The sequence below is a fragment of the Balearica regulorum genome, chromosome 14, assembly GCF_011004875.1.
Source record: "Balearica regulorum gibbericeps isolate bBalReg1 chromosome 14, bBalReg1.pri, whole genome shotgun sequence".
NCBI lineage: Eukaryota > Metazoa > Chordata > Aves > Gruiformes > Gruidae > Balearica > Balearica regulorum.
Genome location: NC_046197.1, coordinates 207,838 through 225,939, shown reverse-complemented (window position 1 = coordinate 225,939; position 18,102 = coordinate 207,838). Strand labels below are relative to the sequence as shown.

At 63.2% G+C, this 18,102-nt stretch overlaps 1 protein-coding gene across 1 annotated transcript; it reads left to right on the top strand.

Annotated features, from left to right (window-relative positions):
• The first annotated feature begins 3,634 nt into the window (after positions 1-3,634).
• On the top strand, positions 3,635-18,102 carry SLC4A9 (solute carrier family 4 member 9). Its single transcript, XM_075766882.1, has 21 exons — positions 3,635-3,975; positions 5,736-5,896; positions 6,107-6,256; positions 6,394-6,443; positions 6,520-6,677; positions 8,424-8,511; positions 8,809-8,954; positions 9,570-9,686; positions 9,898-10,072; positions 10,372-10,505; positions 10,618-10,889; positions 11,419-11,474; positions 11,572-11,754; positions 11,895-12,008; positions 12,612-12,773; positions 12,972-13,150; positions 13,425-13,497; positions 15,907-15,975; positions 16,860-17,033; positions 17,479-17,631; positions 17,775-18,102. The coding sequence occupies exons 1-21, from the start codon at positions 3,635-3,637 to the stop codon at positions 17,823-17,825; spliced, it is 3,006 nt and encodes a 1,001-aa protein (XP_075622997.1). The 3' UTR covers positions 17,826-18,102.

Here is an 18,102-nt window from a genome sequence, read left to right as displayed (position 1 = left end):
CTCCGTGGTGGGGAGCCCGGGGGAGCCGGTGATCCCTTCAGGGCTGCGCTAAAGCTGCGGAGGGGAGAAAACGGCTCGGGGAAAGCAGACTGGAAACTTTATTGACTGGCCTCAGGCAGGGGAAGGAGAGGGGGGATCGTGGCACGCTGCCCACAGGGCATCCGCCAGCTGGTGGGCCTAGTGCCAAAGGTGGCCTGGGAGGTTTTGGGAGGAGCAAGTGCACCCCGCAAGAAGAGCATCAGGAAAGAGGCAGGACCTCACAGTTCAGAGCTAAAACCCCCTCCTGGACTTGGCGATGGAGTGACACCCTGATAGGGGACAGACTTCCAGCCACGTGCCACCCTGTACTGGCAATGGGAGAGGGGTGGCGGTGGCAGCCCAAGGTGATGTCAGAGACCCTTTTTTCCACCAGGCCACCTTTGTGCCCCAATGGAGAGCCTGACCAGTTCAGTCACAGCTTCATCTCGCAAGCCCCTCCCAGTCGGCTGCTGTCCTTGTCTCCTCTGTCCCAGTCCACAGCCGTTGTGTTTGGGGGCTGCCAGCGCTTCTCTGTCCCCTTCGCTGCGCTGGCGACCGCTTGTTGTGTTTGGCTTTGTTCTCAGCCCAGGTGACAGCCCAGAAAACACTGCTGATGGCAGTGTTGGGCAAGCGCAGAGTCTTGTCCCAGCTCACGTTTAGGTTGACTGCAGCCCCTTGCCGGCTCCTCGAGATCCCGAGCCCCCAGCCCCGCTGCCGGTTTGGATTCAGCAAGGCATGATTAACTATTCCTGCCATTGTTGTCCGTGTCTCCAAGGAATACCGCCAGATTTGGCAATCCCCCCATTCACGCCCTCCTTCTTGTTCAGACTTGACTTTTGTAACTGTTTGCTGGACGTTTTTCCTTCCACTTCCTCCGGTCATCAGCAGCCTGAAAGACTTTGGGAGCAGAGCGAGGTGGGTCAGTGGCCTGGCTGAGGGGCGCATCCCTGGAGACCCCCATGCAGTGGCTCCCTGGTAGGTCCCCACAGGGGAATGGGATTTTGCCCCCTGCCAGTTCCCCACCACATCCCCAAGGCCGGGTGTGTGCAGGCAGCGTGTGCGGGCAGCGTTTTCTGGTTGACCTGCCACCGCGCGAGAGGGAGGCACCGGATCACGTCAGCTGCCAGGGAGGTTGTTGGCACAGAGGGCTGGTAGCGGGAAAGGGAGGGGGATGGCAGACTGCCGTCCCTGCCTGCCTCCTTGCCTCTGCCTCCCACTGCCTTCCTGCTGCCTGTCTCCCTGCCTCTGCCTCGCCGCCTTCTGCTGCCTGTTCCCCTCTGTCTCCCACAGCCCCCACAGCTGCCCCCTGCCCACCTCCTGCAGTCACCCACAGCCTCCCTGCCTGCACCCTGCTGCCAGCCACGTACCATTCCGTGCCGGGGGCTGCGCTGGGGCAGCCACCACGGGAGGGGGAGGCAGACCCCCGGGAAGGCTTGGGCGCCCTGGAGCCTCCCCGGTCCTCCTCATCCATGGGTCCTGCTGCCGGGGGTCTCCCGATGGTCCCCACCCCTGCGCTGCGGTGCCCGCCTTGGGCACACGCTGGTATCGTAGCGCAAACAGCCTGTCGGGCAAAAGGAGCATGGCTGGGGGCGGCAAGGGGAGCGCAGCTTTGGGGGGCGAAGGCCGAGGGAGAGGTGGGTGCCAGGATCCGGCCCTGTGGGTAGCGTCTGTCCCCTGGGAGGGTGGCCCTGGGGAGCACTCTAACAGTGTTTTGGAGGCAGGAGATTGGGGCGCAGGGCAAGGGCACAGGGCAGCCCACCAAGGCCACCCCCAAGTCCCCAGGCCTCCACAGGGGGGAGGGGGGGGAACCTGTGGCAGCCCCGAAGCTGGGGGAGGGCAGGCACGGCAGAGCCATGAGATGGCTGGCCAGATAGGCCCCCCCTAAGGTGTGACCCCCGCCACCATCTGACATCCACCCTACTGTCTGACCCCCCACGTGCCACGTGACCCCCTGCCACGCTATCCCCCCCCACCCCATGTGAGTCCCCCTGTGCCATATGAGCTCCCCATGCTGTGTGACCCCCCTCCATACCATGTGACCTCCATGCCATGTGACCCCCATCTGACCCCCACCGCACTGTGACCCCTCCCCATGCCACGCAACATCCCCCAAGCTGTGTGACTCCCAATGCAATGCGCTTCCCCCCACGTGTGACCCCCCCACGCCACAGACCCCCACCATGCCGTGCGAGTCCCCACCACGGCGCGTGAACCCCCATCACTCCACGTGACCCCCCCCACGCTGGGTGACCTTCCCACACTGCGTGCCCCCCCCCCTTCCCCCCGCGGGCTCCCACACCCCAGCGAAGCAGGATCCGGGCGTTGGCCCCGGCCCCCCTCCCCGCCACCACCCTGCCCGCACCCCACACCTCTCCCGGAGGAGCCGGGGGTCTCTAAGGAGCCGGGGGTGGCCTGACCCGAACTCGGTGCCGCGCGGCCGGGGGGTGCCTCGGCACCCGGGGTGCCCTGGCTTGGTCCCCGCCGCGCCGCAGCTGCCGCCTTCACCTCTCCCGCCTGCGCGAAAGGGGGCCGGGATGAGGCCGGCCCCACCGCGCCGCTGCTGGTGCTGGAGCGAAGGTAGTTGTGGGGCTGGCGGGAGCCCCGGGAGTGAGCTGTGGGGCAGGGGACGGGCACGGGGCAGGTTTGGCTGTACTTTGGCACGCTGGGGTCGATGGGGAGGGGTCGCGTGGTTCCTCCCGCCTCCCCCGGGGCCAGATCCAGCACCAGCAGCTCCTCAGCCTCAGCTCCCGCGGTCCCGGCGGGTACCCGCACCCCAGGGACCGGCACGCGGCCCCCCGCACTCCCCCGAAACGTGACTGGGGCCGCGGTGGCGGCTGCTCCGGCGGCTCAATCCTGCCCAGGGCCGGAGGGTGCCAGCACAACCTGCCCGCGCCGGCCGGGTGTTTGCGTCGCCCACCGCCGTGTTTGCACTGCACACAGCCCGGCTGTTTGCCGCGCCGCGCCGAGCCGAGGGAGCCCAGCCCGGTGGCGGCGGCGGGCACGCCGCAGGCAGGGCGGGCGCGGGGCGCTGCTTCCCGCCGGCAGCACCGCGGGGGCCAAGCCGCCTCCCGCTGCCCGGCGGGGCGGTGCGGCTCTGCCCGCAGCCTCCTCGCCCGAACTGCAGCGCTCGCTCGCCCTCCGCAGCCCTGCCGCGCCCCCGGCAGCCCCCTCTTGCCCCGCTCTGGATCTCCCCGGCGGTGCCGTGTCCCCGCACACCCCCCCCCCCCCCCCGCCTTTCCCGTGCGGAGCTGCCGCGGGGCCGTGCCGCCCCTCCTGCCGCGGGCACGGGCCCCCCGGCGCGGGCGGTGACACCGCCGCTGGCTGTCCGGGCTCGGCCTCGCCGTCCCCTCGCCAAAGCCTTGCGAGGCGCGGGAGGGCGCGGGGACGTGCTGCTCCCCCCGGAGCTCCGGCGCAGCTTCGGCCGCGCGGGTCACCAGCAGCGGCCGGGCCGTGCGCTGGTCTGTGGCCCAGGTGGGCAGCCCGGGGTGGCAGGGGGTGGCCGCCCTGGGAACCGCGGGGCCGGCCCCGGTGTTTTGAGATCATTGTTTTGGGCTCAGCAACCGTATATTGGTTTTTGGCCGGTTTAAACTGGTTTGCAGCTTTTATAAGGTGCGGGATGAGTGGGATCCTGCAAGTGCCGGCAGCTCCAGAGGGGAATCCGTGCCTCCGGCTGCCAGTGCTGGTGGCCGTGCGAGCCCACATGCCCGGGGTGGCCAGCGCAGCTCTCCAGGTGGCAGGCACCCACTCACAGCCGAGACCAGAGGGGAGCAACCCTGAAGCTCCCTACCAGGCTTTAGGCTGCAGCATCTTCCCCTCCAGCATGGCCCCAGCGGCCAAGCGAGCCGGTGCCGCCCTGCAGCGGGAGGAATGGGGTGACGCCACCTGCCCACTGCTCTTCATCCAGCTCAACCAGCTCTTCAGCACCCCAGCAGGGTTGGAGTGGAGAGAGACAGCCAGGTAGGCACGGCTGCAATGGCCGGGCTGCCTGGTGATGCTTTGGGAAGCCCAGCCTTCAAAAGCCCGGCTCTGATGGAGCCCACAGCATCTCCCAAGGCTGGTGGTTCCTCAACCTCACCCACAAAGCGGGGCTGCTTGCCGCCCTCTGCCCCTGCCGGTGTCTGCACTGCTTCTGCCTGGCTTAGAGTCACTCATTTCATGGGAGAGGGCAGGGTGTCGGGCAGGGTGCAGGCAATGACCCTGCATGGGCACAGCACCCTTTCTTCTGCTCCTGCCTTTGCTGCCTCTCCAAGGCTCCAGTTGGGACTGGGACGGTGCTTTGATGCTCCCCAGATCCAGCTGCCTGGCACATCTCGGGAGGTGGCCGGGGGGGTAGGTCAGGGCAGGCTTGGCTGGGGATGATGGGGCCCAACAGAGAGGAGCGGGGGTGAGCTGGGTGCTGATGTGGGGCAGGAGCGTGGCTGGGATGTCCCCACACCCCACCTCTCTGCAGCTTGGCAGGGGCACAGGGACACGGGCTGTGGGGGTTGGGAGCAGCAATGGGTCTGCCCCAGGGGTCGGAGGGTCTGGCTGGTTGCACGACCACCCGGCTGGGGCTATGACAGCTCTCCCCAGCACCCAGCCCTCTTCTCCCCGGCGTGGCTGCCTGCCAGCAGGAGCCTGTTCTGCCAGGGCACGCTCTCCCCGTGCAGCACGCAGAGCCACCCCGCAGCAGCGCGCCCACCCATGGGGACAAAGGGAAGCTCTGTCTGTGCCCAGCATTAAAATATTTGGCACAGCCTGAGCATGGCAAACAGCTCCAGAGACTTCTGTTTTGACTCCAGCAAGCGCTGCTAATGGCGGGGCGACCCCCAGTCGCAGCACGGCCTGGGGATGGGTGGGTTTGGAGCAGCCCTGCGGAGGACTGGGGGATACTGGTGGGTGGCAGATGGGACATGAGCTGGCCATTTCCTGGGCTGCATCAGTGGTTGAGGAGGGGATGCTCCCTCTCTGCCCTGCTCCGGTGGGACCCCCCTGGGGCACTGCGTCCAGCTCTGGGGTCCCCGGCACAAGGCAGACAAGGAGCTGTGAGAGCGGGGCCAGAGAAGGCCACCGAAACGGTCTGAGGGCTGGAACAGCTCTGCGATGGCTGAGAGAGCTGGGGTTGTTCAGCCTGGAGAAGAGAAGGCTCCGGGGAGCCTGGACTGAGGCATTTCAGTATATAAAGGGGGCTTATAAGAAAGACAGAGAGACTTTTTACCAGGGCCTGTGGGGACAGGACAAGGGGCAACGGTTTTAAACTGAACGAGGGCAGATTTAAGTTGGACATAGGGAAGAAATGTTTTACGACGAGGGTGCTGAGGCCCTGGCACAGGTTGCCCAGAGAGGTTGTGGCTGCCCCGTCCCTGGCAGTGTTCAAGGCCAGGTTGGATGGGGCTTTGGGCAACCTGGGCTAGTGGAGGGTGTCCCTGCCCATGGCAGGGGGTTGGACTGGATGGGCTGTGAAGGTCCTTTCCAATCCAAACCCGTCTGTGATCTCATGACTGGATCAGGAGATTGGAGGGCGGTGGGGGTCAGCAAGAATGGGGACGTGACTGCTGAGGCTGCCTACCTGCCTGTGCTCCGTGAGCCCACTGCAGCTCCCTCTGAGCCCCCCAAACCCTTCCCTGCCTGTGCCAGCCCCATGCCAAGCTCAGAGATGGACCTAAGCTTCAGCTCTCGCTGCCTGGCACAGGGCGCAGGACTACCCTGCCACTGACGCTGCACATCTCCCCGGGCAGGTGGATAAAGTTCGAGGAGATGGTGGAGGATGGCGGGGAGCGCTGGAGCATGCCCCACGTCCCAGTCCTCCGCCTGCACAGCCTCTTCCAGCTGAGGACGTGCCTGCAGAAAGGAACGATGCTCCTGGATCTGGATGCCCCCAGTTTCAAGGAAATAATCGGTACGTGGGGAATGTAAAGGTCACTTCCTGGGATGGGCTGATCACCAGAGAGGGACCAGGACACCAGTAGGTCCCTGTATAAAAGCACGGATACGTGATAGGGTACCTGGGGTGGCTGGCTGCTGCTCCAGCAAAGTGGGCTTTTCCCTGGGCAGCCCCCACTGGGCAGGGAACCAGTGGGACTCAGGACTGTCCCCACCCTTGTTGCAGACAACGCGCTTTCTGGGCAGCTTGAGGAAGCAGAGCTGCAGCCTGAGCTGAAGGAGCGTCTGGCAGCCCTCCTGCTCCAACAGCCACGGCACCAGCCCACCAAATCCCTGCTGCAGCGCCTCGCTGAGCTCAGCCTCTCTCCCTGCCAAGGTAGGCACAGTGCCTGGCCATGGGTGGTGACATGGCCATCCCACCGGGCATCCCTCTGCTGCCACCAGCCTGGAGCAATACCTGTGCTGGCCATTTGCTTGCACGTGTATTTTGCTGTTTGCTCTCTTTCTTTGCAGGGAAGGCTGAGCCCAGAGCCCAGCTCTCCGAAACGCCTCTTAAGGAGCAGGTAAGGCAGGATGGAGCTGGGCTGAGAGCAGCTGCTGCATCCTGAGTGTCCAGCTGCTGCATCCCTTTCCTTTCAGCTGAGAAACCGATTTAAGAAGAAGGTCCCACCAGGGGCTGAAGCAGCCCATGTTGCTGTCGGTGAAGTTGAATTCCTGGAGAAGCCTTTCACCGCCTTCATCCGCCTCAGGCGAGGAGTGGCCCTTGGCTCGCTGGCTGAAGTCGCTCTCCCCAGCAGGTAAGTGGTGGCCCTACACCCCCCTTCGTCCCTGTATCCCCGCTCCCTCACACACAGGACAGGGCTTTGCTCAGCAAAAGCGAAGGGTACGGCACCCAACGCCACGTGCAGTCCCAGAACCCTGGCTCACTGCTTCCCCTCCTGCTTTTCCCAGCTCCTTAGGAACATCCCAGGAAAGGCTGATAGTGGAGCATCTGTTGGGCATCCTGGGGTGGACATCCCCTGGGTTATCCTCACCTGGGCTCTACATTCGCCCTCCTCCTTAGGAGGGTCTGGATGCTCTGCACTTACTGCCTGGGAGTGTGGGGGCTCGTGGCTGGGAAGGGATGCAGGTTTGCAGGAGCCTCTTGCCTGCCTGCTGCTCTCCTGAGCGGTGGGGTGGGTCTTGTGGCACTGTTGGTGTAGGGGGAAAGGAGCAGGGCAGGAGGTGTTTCTCTGTGGTTGAGGAACAAATAATTTGAAACTGTAAGGGGAAATGGTCAGTGCGCCCCTTGTACTGGGGACTTCCTTAGGGAGCGTGTGGAGGAGGCAGGCGGGGATCAGGAGGGACATTGCCACCTCCTGGTCACTCTGCCCAGAGCACCCATCCTCCGGGAGCAGGGTGGAGCAGGACATCAATCCACCTCCTGCTCTCTCCTTGGTGGGAGATGGGTGGCATGTCCCCAGGGAGCCCCCGCAGGTCTCGAGGGGCTCACGACCAACCCCTTGCCCTGTATTTTCCTGCCCCAAACAGGAGAGGAAGGAGAGCTTGTCACTACACATCCCTTTGCCCATGGTGCCGTCCCCTTTGCCTGCCACCTGGGCTGTCTTGTGGGTGCAGCCACTGTCTCGGGGCTATCTCCCACCCAGGTCCGTCTCTAGGATCTTAAGGTTTTCCCATTGCCTTGATGAAGATGTCTGGGTGAAAGCAATCCCAGGTGGCCACCATCATCTCCCAACCCCCCCGAGCAGGCCCTGGGAGGCCTCCAGCACTGATGCCCCACATCAGGGCTGCAGCAGGTCCTGTCAAGCCACCTTCAGCCCCGCTTATGCTGTCAGAGGAGTTTCCCTGCCCTCCCTCTGGAGGTTTGCTTGGGGTACCATCACTGGAACTGTTCCGCATCCTCGGTGTACCAGGACTGTAACCGTTTGTGCCAGTTGTGGAAAGGAGTGAAGGGCTTGGCTAAATATCTGGACGGCCTGTCCCTCTGGAGACATTATTTTGCAGCACCCTCTGAGGTGTGGGATTTTAGCCATATTCAAGGACTCTGAGCCCTCTTTCCAATCTCCTCCTGTGTCCCAATAGTCCTATTAAACCTGCTGGCAAGCTCTCCTTCCTGATGCTGATGGTCCTGCATCATGCCTGCAAGCAAGATTCCCATAAGCATGACCCCACAGACAGCCCCAGTCAAGACCTCAGCCCCACAGACATCCCCAGCTGAGGCTGTCTCCTTCTCTTCCCCAAAGACCTGTGTGTGTGTGTCCCCAGCCCCTGCCTGGACTTCTGCAGACCCCGTGATCCAGCTGTGGTCCTGGTGTCTCATGGTCTCCCGTGGGGTTTCCTTGCAGCGGGCAGCAGACAACATGTGTCTTGTCTTCTGCCCCTGACCCCCCCCACTTAGGGTGGCCACCCCTTAGGGTGGCAGCAGCCCCCCATGCCTGCTCGGCCACTATCCCCAGCATCCCCACAGCACCATGGTCTCCCCCAGGAGAAGCATCCCCCAGTGAGGAGAGGGCTGCTCAGGAGACGCACTGTCTCGCCTGCAGGTTCCTCTTCATTCTGCTGGGTCCCCAAGCCAAAGTGAAAGCCTACCACGAGGTTGGCAGGGCCATGGCCACACTGCTGACAGATGAGGTGAGCCTGGTGCGGCACCCATGGGTGGGATGGGCCTGGGATGAGGCCTAGGCTGAGGGCACCAGGGCTCCTCACCTCTGCAGACTGCAGCAGGGGAGGCAGAGGATGGGGCAAGCTGGTGGCCTCCCTTGCCCAGGATAAGAAAACAAAGGTTTGGGCTGGGTCTGTAGGATGTAGGCACACCCATTGCACTGAAGTGGATGGGTGCCTTTCTTGGTGATGACTGCAGGCTGGGAGGAAGGCTCCAAGTGGCTGAACGCAGGTATGTGCTGGCTAAACCACGGCATCTCCCCGCAGCTCTTTCAAAGGGTTGCCCGGCAGGCTGAGCACCGAGAGGACCTCATCACCGGAATGGAGGCATTCCTGGATGAGCTAACTGTGCTTCCTCCTGGGAAATGGGACCCCAGTGCCCGAATTCCTCCACCGAGCTCTCCACACAGGAGGTAGGCTGGACGGAAGGAACCCGTAGCCTCTGCCAGCCCCTCTGCAGGGTCTCAGGTGGAGACCTCTGCCATAACATTGAAATCTCCATCTCCATGGGCACGAAGCCACTCAGGAGCCAACCTTTGCCAGTGAGATCCTCCCAGCTAAGCCCCTCTGCAGCTCTGGCTGATGACCATGGCTCCGGTCCCCGCTGCAGTCCCACTTGGCAAAACTGCCCCACGTGCCCTTCAGGCAGGAGCTGCTGGGAATGCTGGGTTTCAGCACTCAGATGTGGAACTCATCCTCTGAGCAGGACACCCCTGGCTCTGCCCAGCCCCTCCACCAAAACTGGTCCCACTAGGGCTGGCTCCAGGGCTTGCTGGAGGAGATCATGGTTGGGTTGGAAGGGACTTTTGAAAATCATCTAGTCCAACCCCCTATCTCTCCTCCTCCTCCTCCTCCTCCTGATCTTTCTCCTCTTCCTCGTTATCAGGGGATATATGAGGTCCCCCCAGCCCTGCTTGCACCCCGGTCCCTTTCCATCCTCCCTGTCCCCTCATAGTGTCCCCTAGAGGCAGCTGGGTCCTGAGGGCTGCAACCTGAAGCCTGTCGTCTCAGGCTCTGGTCTGCCACAGGACCACCGTGCACCCACTAGATCGGCAGTCCCATGGCAATGGGGACATGGCAGCAGCTGGGGCCAGAGCCGGCGTGGGGAACCCATGCTCCAGGGAGGAGCTGGAGAGGACAGGCAGGTGGGTGCCTGGAAGGACGAGGGTGGTGGGAGGTGCAGCGGGATGCCGAATTCAGGGCAAGGCACTGGATCTCCCCAGCACGAGGCCACCATGTCCAAACCGCTCTGGGCTGGTGTGTCCCGGGGAAGGGACCGTCCCCTGCCTTGCAGCTCTCTCAGGGGTGATGGCCGACTGGGGGGGGCTGCTCTATGATCTCCCTCCACTGCCCCAGGCTTTTTGGGGGGCTGCTGCGAGACATCCGGAGGAAGGCGCCTTGGTACGGCAGCGACTTCTCTGATGCCCTGCACCCCCAGTGCCTCTCAGCAGTGCTCTACATCTACCTAGTGACGGTCACCAATGCCATCACCTTTGGGGGCATGCTGGGCGACGCAACTGCCAACATGCAGGTCAGCGCAGCTGCAGGGTGCCACACGCCAACCCCATTTGGCCCGGCCCGTGGGTCTCCTGGGTGCCCTCCTTCCACTGGTGCCTGGGGAGCCAGCAGTTGGTTCCCCCAGGGCATCCTGAGCGTTGCTCGAATCCTGCATCCTCCCCCAGCCTCTGTGGTCCCCGAGTGCTGACCCTGCAGCCTGCAGTGCAGGGAGGTACGGGCGGCTGCCTGCAGCTGTGCCGCTGCAGGGGACAGGCTCGGGACCCCCATCCCCGCCACATGCCTCGCACCTGGCACCCCTCCCCTGCATTTCAGGGGGTGCTGGAGAGCTTCCTGGGCACGGCCTTTGCTGGCTCCATCTTCTGCCTCTTTTCCGGCCAGCCCCTGACCATCCTGAGCAGCACCGGCCCCGTGCTGGTCTTTGAGCGCCTCCTCTTCTCCTTCAGCCAGTAAGTACCCTGCCAGGGATGGTTCCTGGGGCCACCTGGCTGGGGCATGGGCCACCATCATGCCAGGTGGGTGGGTGTCGTTGTTGAGGCTTTGGGTCACCCTTCCTACCAGGGACCACAGCTTGGACTACCTGGAGTTTCGCCTCTGGATTGGGCTCTGGGTGGCCTTTTTTGGTGTGGTCTTGGTGGCCACTGAGGCCAGCCACCTGGTGCAGTACTTCACCCGCTTCACCGAGGAAGGCTTCTGCGCCCTCATCAGCTTGATATTCATCTATGACTCCTTGAAGAAGATGCTGAGCCTGGCGGACACCTTCCCCATCAACTGGCAGTACCGGCTGGACAACATCACCTCCTACAGCTGCGTCTGCAACTTGTCCAGCCCAGGTGAGCCCAAGCAGCTGCAGGACTAGCAGGGAGCAGGGGGCTGCCACCCTGGGACCCCACTGGGACCCTGCCGCCCAGCTAGATGGGGGAAGGTGCTGCGGGAGGAGGAGAAGGCTGCTCGATCCCATTCTCGCCTGCCTGACCAAGTTGGGATGGGGGATGCCAGGGGGGTGGAGGTGGGCGCCTGGATGGGTTTGTGCTGCCGTTTCTAGCTAGGTCTGTAAATCAGAGGGTGTTTCCTGGGACCTGCAGACATGTCCACACTGATTCTGCAAATGGGACCTGCACTGTGTACCAAAGGTATCAGTGCTGGGCACAGTCGGGGGCCAATGGTGCCTCTGAGTGGCTGGTGCTTCAGCCAAGCCCTTTGCAGGGGTGTCCCCACTTGGTGCTCCCTGGGCATCAGCTGGTGCCGGGGCCTCAGGGGTCCCATGGGGGCCCTTGGGGAGAGCCTGGGGAACCGCTCTCATGGCAGAGCGGTCCATCATCCCCATCGTGCCGGCACCCTGACCCCCCCATCCCCTTGCAGGTCACAGCTCTGCAGGGAATGACACACCGCTCCCCTCATCCCTGGCCCCCTGGCAGGTACAGCCCTTGCTCCCAGGTGGGTGGGCGAGGGGCTGCCGTGGGTCCAAGGTGTCCGTGTGTGACCCCCTCCTTGCTGCCTGCCCTGTCCCCACAGCCTCCCGCTGCCCTGGCTGGGCTGAGCAGGACCCAGTGCCTGGGTCGAGGCGGGCACCTCCTGGGGACCAGCTGCCAGTATGTGCCCGATGTCACCCTCTTCTCCTTCCTGCTCTTTGGGGGCACCTTCCTCTCCTGCACTGCTCTCAAGCGCTTCAGGAGCAGCCGCTACTTCCCTGTGGGCGTAAGCATCCTTCAGCCACCCCAGTGGCATGGCCACCTGTCCTCACAGTGTGGGGACGGCTCTGGGTGCTGCAGCCCAGGGGTGCTTTTGGGGCAGTACCCCGCCCCAGCCGGCCCAGGCCAAGCCCTCTCCACCTGCAGGTGCGGAAGCTGGTGAGCGACTTCGCCATCATCCTGGCCAGCCTCGCCTCCTGTGCTGTTGACGCTGCCCTGGGCCTGGAGACCCCCAAGCTCCTTGTCCCCAGTGAGCTGAAGGTGCCGGCGGGGTGGGCATGGTGCTGTCAGGGAGCGGATCTGTGCCCCCCACAGTGGCCATCCCGACATGCTGCTACTGTCGGTCCCACTGCTGCACCCCAGCAAACGAGAAGGGGTCGAACCGTAGCCAATCCCATGCTCTGTAAATACCGTGGCTTGGTCCTGGACTAACCACGTCATGGTACAGCTCACGCTGGAGCAAGAGCCACAAGCTCAAGTCTGGGCTTGGGCTCCCCGCCCTGGGCGTGGAGTGGGGCTGGCAGCACCTCAGAGCAGCCCGTGCTCGCTGCCACCTCCTTGGGCTTGCCATCATCAATGCTCAATGCATCAACCTCTTCCACCTGCTCCCAGGGGCAGGTGCCCGGCTCCTGGTCTGAGGTGCCCACTTCGCCACAGCCGGGGTGTCCTCTTGCGGGGCTGGGGGGTCACACTGCCCAGGAGCATCCCCAGGATGAGAGAAGATGCTCTTCCTCTCCCCAGGTGGAGCATCCCTGGGTGCCTGCAGGGCTCCAGCCTGGGCACCTGGGGCTGGTCCCATCACCCGGCTGTGCTGCAGATCCCACAGGTGGGTGGCAGCTGCCGTGACCCTTCTGCTCTCTGCAGCCCACGAACCCAGTGCGAGGCTGGATCGTCTCCCCCTTTCGAGCCAACCCATGGTGGGTCTGCCTGGTGTCCGCGGTGCCTGCTGTCCTCGTCACCATTCTCATTTTCATGGACCAGCAGATCACAGCCGTCATCCTTAACCGCAGGGAGTACAAGCTGAAGGTGAGCGGGGCACATGGGATGGGCAGAACCCAGCCAACGCAGAGGACCCAGGTCCCAGCTGGACCTCATGGGCCAGGGGGCAGCCAGGGGAGAGCTGCACCCTGAACTGGCCGGCAAGGTGGGGAGACTCCACTCCCATCCCTCTGATGGTTCTGGGGAGATGGCTCACCCCCAGCCCTGCTGCCTCTCCCATTGCAGAAGGGAGCAGGCTTTCACCTGGACCTCCTCTGTGTCTCCCTGCTGATGGTTGTCACCTCTGTCACCGGCCTCCCCTGGTACGTCTCGGCCACCGTCATCTCCCTGGCGCACATGGAGAGCCTGAAGAAGGAGAGCACAACCTCGGCCCCCGGCGAGCACCCCGAGTTCCTGGGCATCAGGTATGCAATGAGCCCGGACCCCTCTCCGGAGACCCCCCCGCCTGCGGCTGTGGAGCTGGGGGACCCCCTGCCCACGGCTTTGGAGCCAGGGGACAGGGACATGCCCACGCCGGCCAGCAGACCCAGCTCTGGCGCTGCTTGTGTCTCCCTGGGGATGCCACCAGTCCCCATGGCCATCAAAGCTGAAAAGACCAGAAACCCCAGGGGCTGGGCAGAGGCTGCGGGCTCCTGAGGGACCCCAGGGCATCCCTGACCCCTGCGCTGCCTCCCGCAGGGAGCAGAGGCTGACTGGCCTGGCTGTCTTCGTCCTGACGGGGGTCTCTGTCTTCATGGCACCCATTCTCAAGGTAGGGAGCCTGGCCGCAGGCTTTGGCCTCTTTTCCAAGGTGAGGGGGTGGCCATATCCCGCAAGGCTGGGGGGTTCCTAACTTCACCGTCCCTTGTCCCGTCGATCCGTCATGGGGAGCCGGGCCGGCAGGCGGGGAGCCGTGCGCTGCGTGGGAAGAGGCTGGGCAAAGGGTTTGGCTTGAGTGCTGCAGGGCAGCCAGCACACCAGCCGCTGCTGCCCTGTGGGCATCGAGGTCCCCTGCAGTCCCCAAACACACCCCACCACTGCCCTCCACACCGCCACGGTGGGGGGGGGGGGGCGCGGTGAGCCTGGCTGGTGTTGGCTCTCACCCACCACTGCTGCCATGTTAGGCAGAGACCCCCCAGTGTGTGTACCCTGGTCGCATCTAGATTACGTGGGGGCAGGCAGGAGGTCCCTTTTCCTCCAACTCTGTCCTCACCTCTGAGGATGGCCTTGTAAAGCCCTTGATACAGTCCTCCACAACATTCTTACCTGCAAATTGGAAAGAGATGGGATTGATGGATGGACTGTCAGATGGATCAGGAATTGGCTGGATGGCTGTGACCGAAGAGTTACAGTCAGCCGCTCAATGTCCAAGTGGAAACCAGTAACAAGTGGTGTGTCTCAAGGGTCACTACTGGGATCAATACTATTTAATATCTTCACTGGTGATATAGTGGGATTGAGCGCACCCTCGGCACATCTGCAGATTACGCCAAGCTGAGTGGTGCAGTTGACACGTCTGAGGGGAGGGATGCCGTCCAGAGGGACCTTGGAGGACACGGGCCCATGTGAAACTCATGAGGTTCAACAAGGCCAACTGCAAGGTCCTGCACCTGGGCGGGTGCAACCCCTAGTATCAATACAGACTGAGCGATGAATGGATTGAAAGCAGCCCTGCGGAGAAAGACTTGGGGGTACTGGTGGGTGACAAATGGGACATAAGCCAGCAGCTTGCAGCCCAGAAAGCCAAGCATCTCCTGGGCTGCATCAACGGCAGTGTGGCCAGCAGGTCGAGGAGATGCTCCCTCTCTGCCCTGCTCCGGTGGGACCCCCCTGGGGCACTGCGTCCAGCTCTGGGGTCCCCGGCACAAGGCAGACGAGGAGCTGTGAGAGCGGGGCCAGAGAAGGCCACCGAAACGGTCTGAGGGCTGGAACAGCTCTGCGATGGCTGAGAGAGCTGGGGTTGTTCAGCCTGGAGAAGAGAAGGCTCCGGGGAGCCTGGACTGAGGCATTTCAGTATATAAAGGGGGCTTATAAGAAAGACAGAGAGACTTTTTACCAGGGCCTGTGGGGACAGGACAAGGGGCAACGGTTTTAAACTGAACGAGGGCAGATTTAAGTTGGACATAGGGAAGAAATGTTTTACGACGAGGGTGCTGAGGCCCTGGCACAGGTTGCCCAGAGAGGTTGTGGCTGCCCCGTCCCTGGCAGTGTTCAAGGCCAGGCTGGATGGGGCTTTGGGCAACCTGGGCTAGTGGAGGGTGTCCCTGCCCATGGCAGGGGGTTGGACTGGATGGGCTGTGAAGGTCCTTTCCAATCCAAACCCGTCTGTGATTTTTGTGGTGGAGAAACCAGAGACCAAGCCTGCCTGGTCCTCCCTCTCCCTTTTTTTGTGGGTGGCGAGATACAGGGCAGTGAGGTCTCTCTGGGCTTTGGGAGCCTCTCCCAGGGCAACTCTTCTTGCCTCTCCAGCCCCAGGATGAGCCTGGCTTGGTCCTTCATGCAAGGACCCATCTCTCCTTATAATCGCCCCTGCCATACCCGTGGCAGTCCCAGGACTAGCAGTTACCTCCGGCCTTGGGCATGTGGATCAATGCTTCTTCTCAAATGGCCCCTGCGTGATGCTGGGGAAACCAACCCAGCCCCAGGCAGTCCCTGAGTCCCTGGTGGAATCGTTGGGATCAGCAAATGATGCCCGTCTCCCTCCTTGCCTGCCTGGGCTTGGGAGAAGACCAAACCATGCTGAGCAACACAGCAGGAGCCGGTTTGCAGTTGCAGAGGAGGTAAAAAGGAAAGTGGTGTGCCAGAGAGGCAGGACCCCCCGGCATTTATAGATCCTGAGCCAAAAGCCGTATCCCCAAGTGGCTTGGCATCGTGTTCTCCGTCTCCAGCCTGGATTGCTCCCATGTGCTGAAAAACAAGGCAAGGAACTCTGTGCATGTCTCCCCTCTCTGAAGACTGTGATGTCCCCACATGAGCAGCATAGCTGGGAGCTTGTCCAGGCTTTAAAGCCCTCGAAGCCGTAAGATGAGCAAAAAGCCATGAAATTAAACTGGGCTGTTGGAAATGAAGGAAGCAAGTGCTGCAGCCATGCGTCCAGCCTTTTATACAGGAGAGGATGCTCAGGGAGCACAGCCCCCTCGGGGAATTGCACCTTGCTGAGCCCTCGCCCCATGTTTTGCAGCACATCCCGATGCCAGCGCTGTATGGGGTCTTTCTGCACATGGGGGTGGCAGCACTGAACAGCATCCAGGTGAGTGGGGGGCTGTGCGGGGAGTGCTGGTGGGGGCTGGTTTGGAGATGGGCGGGTTTGCTTGATAACAGCTCTCACTGCACAACAGAGTCTGGATTTTAGCTCTGCACGATGTGCATCCTGGCACGGGTCTGTCCCCTGCCAGGCCTAGGACAAGGAGGGACAGAGGGGCCTTTCTGGGGCAGAGGAAAGGGAGGCATCTGGAATGCCGAGGGGCCTGAGCGACTTCTGCACTGATGGATCGGGTGGTTTGGGAGAAGCGGAGGGACCTGTGGATAACCCAAACTGACTCTCCTGAGTCGCAGGAAGGTCCCCATCTGGGAGCTTCAGACAGAGCTGGGACCTGCTGGTCCTTTGGTCCTGGCATTGCTGCTAATGTGCCATCTCTGTTCCTCTCCTGAGAAACCCATGAAGGGGAAAAAGATCCCCACTCCAGAAATATCTACCCCTTTTTTTCCTCTACATGGTACCTTTTCCTTGCAATTACCCTGCTCTGGATGACGGGCTGGGAAAGGCTTTCCCTCTGCTTGGTGAATCCCAGGTTGTGCTCTGGCAAAGGCAGCAGCAGTTTCCTGCATGCAGGGAAGGGAATCAAAGCATTGTTATCTCAATTAATCCTTTAAGACCAGCTTGAGTCCTTTCTAGATGTCTGCCTGCAAAGCACTCCCCGGGCCTGGGGTGATGGTGGTACCAGGACCCCTGGTCTGCAGACAAACTCACCTGCCCAGGCATCACGCTGACAGCCAGCGCAGGTGGCAGGAGGGCTGAGCGGCAAAAACCAATGCCAAAAACCCCTCCTGCCAGCCTGGGTCCCAACTGGGAGGTGGGTGAGAGCTGCCTGAAAGCTGGGGGTGTGTGACCCACATGCTGTCCTCTCGCTACAGCTCACTGACCGCGTGCGGCTGCTCCTGATGCCGGCCAAGCACCAGCCAGACTTCCCCTACCTCCACCACGTGCCCCTGCGCCGGGTGCACCTCTTCACCATCATCCAGCTGCTGTGCCTGGCCCTGCTCTGGGTCCTCAAGTCCACCATGGCTGCTATCATTTTCCCAGTGATGGTATGACATTCCTTTTAATCGGGTGGCACTGCTTTGGTGCCGGGCTGGGTGGTGCCCACACGTGCCCTGAGCATTGCCGGAGCCCCAGCACTCACCTTGGGCAAGGGATGCGGGTGCTGCCCTGGGCGGGGGCGCACGCCCTGGCAGGTGGTGTACGTGGGTGCTCAGACCCCCAAGAGCTGGCGGGGTTCCTGCAGGGCCACAACAAACATGGCTTTACCAGCAGCCTTCACCTCCTGGGTTGGGGCCGGTGAGGCTGTCGCTGCTTTGCAGGCGCCGTGTAAGTATCATCTCCTGGGACCAAGCCACGAGAGGTGACATGCCACGTCCCCAGCATTTACCAGGGGGGGATGGAGGGGGGTGTGACAGGGACCACGCTGCCTGTTCCCTGGCCCCCAGCCCCCAGCCCCGTCCAATGCTGATCTGCCCTTCGCCCTGGCCCCAGCTGCTGGCGCTGGTGGGGATCCGGAAGGGGCTGGAGCGCATCTTCTCCCTGCACGACCTGAGCTGGCTGGACAGCCCCCTGCCCGAAACGGCCAGGAAGGAGGCACAGGGGAAACAGCCCGGGAAGCAGGAGGAGGAGAGCGACGGCGAGGACGTAGGTGACATCCTGGGTGACGTTCTTTCGCAGCCGTCCCCGGGGACGCTTTGGTGCGGGGGCTGAGCCCGAGCTGCTCGGCGGGGCTGGAGCACGTGCTGGGGGCGCTGCCAGCCTCGTCCCCCTCTCACTTCCACCCCCAGGCCGAGCTGATGCACCGCCGAGGACCGGAGATCAACATCTCCGTGAATTAGGGCCCGCCGGGACGCAGCGCAGGGCGAGGGGCAGCGGCCGGGCCCAGCCCGTCTGCTCTGCCGGCGGGCGCCATCGACCCTCGGCGTAGCTCTGGGGCCGAGGAACCTTCGCAGCCCGGCCAGGCCGACCCCCACCGCGGGCAGGGACGTCTCCCGCTCCGCCGGGTCGCTCGGGCCGCCGCCCAGCCCGGTCTCGGACCCCCCCCCCCCCGCCGGGACGGGGCCTGTCCCGGGGCCCCCCGCCCCCACCCGACGACGTTCCTGCGCGTGTCCAGCC